At 37.4% G+C, this 6,316-nt stretch overlaps 1 protein-coding gene across 1 annotated transcript; it reads left to right on the forward strand.

The window, feature by feature from the left end:
- The first annotated feature begins 3,996 nt into the window (after positions 1 to 3,996).
- On the forward strand, positions 3,997 to 5,677 carry LOC131218173 (NAC domain-containing protein 2-like). Its single transcript, XM_058212852.1, has 3 exons — positions 3,997 to 4,051; positions 4,905 to 5,239; positions 5,366 to 5,677. Exons 1-3 carry the CDS (start codon positions 3,997 to 3,999, stop codon positions 5,675 to 5,677), a joined length of 702 nt encoding a protein of 233 aa, XP_058068835.1.
- The last annotated feature ends 639 nt before the right edge of the window (positions 5,678 to 6,316 follow it).

Genomic DNA, 6,316 nt, shown 5'->3' on the forward strand with positions numbered 1-6,316 from the left:
AAAGAGGAAGATGGTGGGTGCAACTCAAGAGGATCATTACATAAGAGTAAGAAAAAAATATCTCAAATACATATTTTTCACGTACAATCCATTGCATGGTGTCCTAATAACGTGAAATATCTTTTATTTATTTATTTATTTATTAATATGATTGCATTTTGATTTTCATTGCAGATGAATGGGTTTGTTTTGTGTCGAATATACAAGCATAAATGGGGAGTTAAGAAAACAAATGAAACACCTGTCAATGAAGTTCAAGAAGACTGCACATCATATCTGGCTCCTTGTTATGAAGATCAAATGAACATGGACATGATATTCGACCAAATTACTCCAGAAGTAGATAGATTGCTTACTATTTCGTGGGATAACAACGAATATCTCACACCACTAACAATATCTGATTTCAATGGCCCGTCACCTTTTGATGTTATGCCCATCATTTGATAGTTTATTTCTATTCTTTTATTTATTTCTCATTATTTAAAATTAAAAAAAAAAATGTGACACAAATATTTTGTAATTTTTTTTGGTACAGATGAAATATAATTTTATTATTTTCTTCGTAATGATATTATATTTTTGTTATGGTTGATATCTGAAAAATCATTGGTAGAGCTGTAAATGGGCCGGGTTCAGGCCCATAGCGATTGGCTGATATATCCAATCTTTACTTCTTTAAGAAGGCAAGTTTTAGATTTTGGGGTGATTCGTCCGTAACGGACGCGTCGCCTGCTGAAACGGAGAGAAGATAACACCGCCTGCGGAAACGGAGAGAAGATTAGGTGTTATCACGGTGACACCTTAGTTACCGTGGGGCCCACTTGATAATTCTTTTTATATCCAGGCCGTCTATCCGTTTCTCCTGCTCATTTTAGACTTGATTTCAAAAATTAAGCAGATCTGGATGTCAGGTGGACTTCACCACATGAAAATAGTGGCGTGTGAGTTCCTCACCGTTAAAAATTCCAAAGGCTACATATTGAGGTTTTCTTAATTTCTATTTGACATCTAACCTATTAATAATGTAAATAAGACCTTTATGGAGGGAAAAGTACAAAGATGAGCTTGATCCAAAACTTTTGTAACCCACAAAAAGTTTTTAATAATCATTCATCACTAATTTTAGTGATGTGGTCAACCTGAGATTTGGATATTCTTCAAATTTTGGATCTCAATGTAAATTTATATGGAAAAACAGATGGACGGCATAGATATAAAAAAATAAAATATACATGAAATTGGGCTCTACAAGGTAAGGATAACACTCGCTAAGGTGTTATCCGGTATTACCCGAGTAACCGCTAATCCGCTCCCGCGGAAACTGAAGCGCGTGGATTTCGTAGTTTGCCTATGCTGACGTCATTGAATTGTGTATTTCCACCGTGATTTATTTGTTACATTCATCCGCACATATATTTTGAGATAATATTTTATAGTATGTCAAAAAAAAAGAAGAAAAAAAAAGAAGAGAAGAGGCAGATCCAAAGCTTAAGTGGACCACACAACAGAAGCAGTAAAGATTCAACTCCTACCATTGACCACACGAATTTTGAATCAAGCTAATATTTCTGTTGACCTTTTAGAGGATCTTACGGTTTATTACATTTTACAATGGCCTGCTCATGCATGTGTCACTTGCCAAATTTTATGGGTACGGATGGAGGGGGCGTGTCAATCAAAAGGCTCCATGGCCCATCATGATGTGACAACATGTACTCCGTCCATCATTTCTGGACTATGATGTAGCGATCCAAAACTTAAAAGTGCCCACACCACAGGGTACGTCAAGTCCTTTGTATCTGGTTGATATATGGTTTTTCCCATCATACGTAAACATCTAGGTAGGATGCTTGAACGGTTGATGTCCACATTGCGTTGTTTCCTGTGGTGTGGCCCACTTGCTATTTGTCCGCTGGTGAAACCAACCAACGCGGAGAGGATTTCGGACAAACATCATCGTGGAGCCATAGAGTGTTTTATTAGACATGCTGCATCCGATTCTAGGATCGAGTTGGGTGCGGTCCAGCCTCACCCAACATGGGTCCTGACCATGGGGCCTACCTTGATGTGTTTATTGCATATCTATGTAGTTCATATATTTTACCCGCTCCTTTTAGGTCATTAGCATATATATATATATATATATATATATATATATATATATATAGAGAGAGAGAGAGAGAGAGAGAGAGAGAGAGAGAGAGGAATGCTCATCTGCCACTACCATGAGTACCTTTGCAAATGTGTCATGGGCGTAGAATCTAAATGGTTCACATGATGCAGCACTCCTAAAACTCTCATGGCCTATTTTTCAGCCAAATCTAAAACTCTAGTGGGTTATAGAAAAGAGAAATGCAAATCAAGGGAGAAAACTATTTGCTTTTGTCATGGCCGCCCAAAGTTTTGGATCGGGCTGAAAATTAGGCTTCTAAGGTTTTGGGGGTGCCACATCAAGTAGACCATTCAAATTTTATGCGCATGACATGTGTACAAAGGTGCACATAGGTGCTCAACTAAGAAGGTGGGCAAGTTAGCATTCCTCTAAACTATTTCCATTGTGTGCCGACGTGAATCCCGAATGCATATGGTTTTTTGGCCAGTAGCCTAAAATTTTAAGTGGAATCTACTATTTTGTAAAGTAGACATCTCTCTACCACCTATTTCTTTTAGCGTGGGCCACCCAAATGACAAAACTCTTTTTTTTTTCCCGTCTCTAAACCTAACCTAGTACGGGACTAAATATCTAATATTAGAGGACCTTCGTGGTCGTTTGAAATTCAAGAGCCGCCTCCAAATCAACTTCACCCTCTTTATCTTAAATGTTCTTCAGGTGCTAGGAGGGAGACACCCAGACTTTGTTTTTTTTTTTTTTTTGTAACAAACTGAATATATTCTGTTGAAGAGATTTACAAGACAGATACCAAAAAAAAAAAAATGTAGGTGGCCTTCAAAAAACAAAAAGAGGACCTGGCCGCCTATCATATCCATTTTCAGGGTCACTCACTGCTTATGATGACTTGAGACCCCCTTAAAACTCTTTAATCGCCTCCAACCCTACTTTATCTAACAGATACATACCCCTATACGGACAGACAAATCATTTGCCTTCCTGAAAAGTCTCTTACCTTATCTTTCACTATCATCTCTGGCCAGCCCATTCCTTCTTATCTCAGTTTAGTTCCATGGATACAAGATTAAGTTGACTTAGAATAAAGGTATGCTACATTAAAGAAATAAGTGGGAGAAATGTCTACACTCGATATTTACAAGGCTTACCATGATGATTATATGAAATCCACTCCACCCATTACATATCACACCAAAATTTAGGCTAAACAGCAGGTCCATTCGTTATTCATGTGGGCCATATCAGAGGAAATATTTGGAGGATGCATGATCATTGACTTATACACTATTTCTGTGATCCATCTAAATCACAAATATATAAACATACATGGCTTCGGTTGTTCAAGCACTATGGCCTATTGTGATGTATGTGTTTTATATCCACGCTGTCCATCCATTTTACCATATAATTTTAAGACGATCTCAAAAGTAAAATAGTTGTAATTAAACATCCACTATTAAAAATTATTAAGGTGCTCACCATAATTTTTTTTTGCCATCCAACCCGTTGATAAAGTCACACAGACATGGATGAATTGAAAACACAAATATCAGCTTGATCTAAAACTTCTATGGAGCCAAAGAATTTAATGGTGGCTGTTCAATCACCACTATTTACTATGGTGTAGTCCACCTTGGATGTAGATCTGCTTTATTTTTCGGATCATGCTTTAAAATGAGATGAAAAAACAGACAGACAGTGTGGATATAAATCACATACGTCATGATAGGCCCCACAGTCCCGAAACTAACCAGATACACCGAAGCCGCTCCCCATCAAGACGGATTCATTGACTCGTGTCCACATCCTATTACTACTACTACCGTGTTGCCCACTGGAGATTTGTATCAACCCCAGAAAGAAAAATGGACGGTGAGGATGTGCAGACGGAGCTTTCTGTTAGACGTAATACCTGTGCAGGTACACGTGTCTTATAAGAAGATTCGCAGCAGGGGATATTTCACCAAACGGCCTGTTTCCAGGAAAGTGTCACTGAGAAATCCTCAACCCAATATCAACGGTTTCGAAGCCCCAGGAAGATTTCATCAGTGGTTGTTTCCATTTTTGTCATTTGTCCCACGTAAGTCTTAGATCTGACCAAAGATCATACCCTAATATAGACCTTCGAAACTGATGATCACAGCCGATCTTCGGCTCTCATATCTCGTTAAATGTGGGTAGTTACACGTGTGGTGTTTTCATTTCCACGGCTTTCTATCGTGTGGCTGACATGAGTCCTTTTTTTTAAAATATTTTTATTATTTTTTATTTTTTAAATCGATGAGTGCTCTAGAAACTAATGAATGGAGTGGATTTCTCACATACATCACATAGTGGGCCCCACAGATCTTCCACCTGCGTAAACTTCGGTACCCAGATGGCGAGCGAATACTCGGTTACTATATATTATATATTCAGATGAAAGAATCAGTACTCCTCACTTGAAAACTCCCATTCTCTTCTGTCCAAATATCCAGAAACTTCTTCTTCTTCTTCTTCATCTTCTTCCTCCTCAGAGAGAGATGAAACCTATGTTGAAATTCCCTCCAGGTTATCGCTTCCTTCCCACCGACTCTGAATTATTAGTACATTATCTTAATAATAAGAATCTAGGTCTTCCACTCCCCGCTCAAGTAATCCAAGAAATCGATATCTACAACTTCAATCCTGATGATCTTGCAAGTAATGAAACAAACGATTCTCTCTTTCTTTTTCTTTTCTTTCTTTTCTTTTTATTTTATTTTTTCATCTAAAATCAAGATTTGATTTGCAGGTCAGTTTGCGGTTGAAGAAGAGAAGGACATTTATTTTTTCACACAAAGGAATCGTAAGTATGAGGGTGGATCACGCCCTGCTCGGAAAGCAGGAAACGGCTACTGGAAGGCTACTACCGGACATACGACGGTTCTTGATCAAGATAAAGTAGTTGGATATAAGATGAATTTGAAATTCCATGTTGGTACGGCGCCTAAAGGGAAGAAAACAGATTGGCTAATGACAGAGTATAGAATGGAGGAGGTTGATCCTCCTACAACGACTACTGAGCCTGAGGCTAGGAAGAGAAAGAGGAAGATGGTGGCTGCAACTCAAGAGGATCATCACATAAGAGTAAGAAAAAAAAAAATCTCGAATACGTATTTTTCACGTACAATCCATTGCATGGTGTCCTAACAACGTGAAATATCTTTTATTTATTTATTTATTAATATGATTGCATTTTGATTTTCATTGCAGATGAATGGATTTGTTTTGTGTCGAATATACAAGCATAAGTCGGGAGCTAAGAAAACGAATGAAACACCAGTCAATGAAATTATTGAAGAAGACTGCACATCATATATGGCTCCTTGTTATGAACATGATCAAGTGAACATCATCGACTACAAGTGCATGCATTCGCTATCTTGGGACATGATATTTGACGAAATTACTCCAGAAGTAGATAGATTGATTAATATTCCGTGGGATAATAACGAATATCTCCCACCACTAACATTATCTGATTTCAATGACCCATCACCCTTTGATGTTATGCCCACCATTTGATAGTTTATTTCTATTCTTTTATTTATTACTCATTATTTAATTTTTTTTAAAAAAAAGTGACACAAATATTTTGTAATTTTCTTTATACAGATGAAATAATTGAATTATTTTTTTGATAATGATATTATATTTTGTTATGGTTGATATCTGAAAAATGATTGGTAGAGCTATATATGGGCCGAGCTCAGGCCCACAGCGATCTTTACCTCTTTAAGAAGTCAAGTTTTAGATACTGGGGTGATTCTTCCGTAACTGAGGCGCCTCATGCGGAAACGGAGAGAAGATAAGTGTTATCACGGTGACACCTTAGTTACCGTGGGACCCACTTGATGATTCTATTTATATCCACGCCGTTTATCCATTTCTCCCGCTCATTTTAGACTTGATAGAAAAAATTAAGCAGATCTGGATCTCAGGTGGACTTCATCACATGAAACAGTGGTGTGTGAGTTCCTCACCGTTAAAAATTCCAAAGGCTACATAGTGAGGTTCTCTTAATTTTTATTTGACATCCAACCTATTAATAATTTCAATAAGACTTATATGGAGGGAAAAGTATAAATATGATCTTGATCCAAGACTTTTGTAGCCCACAAAAAGTTTTTAATAATCATTCATCACTGATTCTAATGACGTGGT

Source organism: Magnolia sinica, chromosome 11, assembly GCF_029962835.1.
Source record: "Magnolia sinica isolate HGM2019 chromosome 11, MsV1, whole genome shotgun sequence".
Classification (NCBI taxonomy): domain Eukaryota; kingdom Viridiplantae; phylum Streptophyta; class Magnoliopsida; order Magnoliales; family Magnoliaceae; genus Magnolia; species Magnolia sinica.

Coding starts and splice junctions, on each gene's coding strand:
- LOC131218173 (XM_058212852.1), top strand. CDS start 3,997: ATGGACGGTGAGGATGTGCAGACGGAGCTTTCTGTTAGACGTAATACC. Junction 4,052..4,904: donor TAGACGTAATACCTGTGCAG/GTACACGTGTCT, acceptor TTTGATTTGCAG/GTCAGTTTGCGGTTGAAGAA. Junction 5,240..5,365: donor AAGAGGATCATCACATAAGA/GTAAGAAAAAAA, acceptor TTTTCATTGCAG/ATGAATGGATTTGTTTTGTG.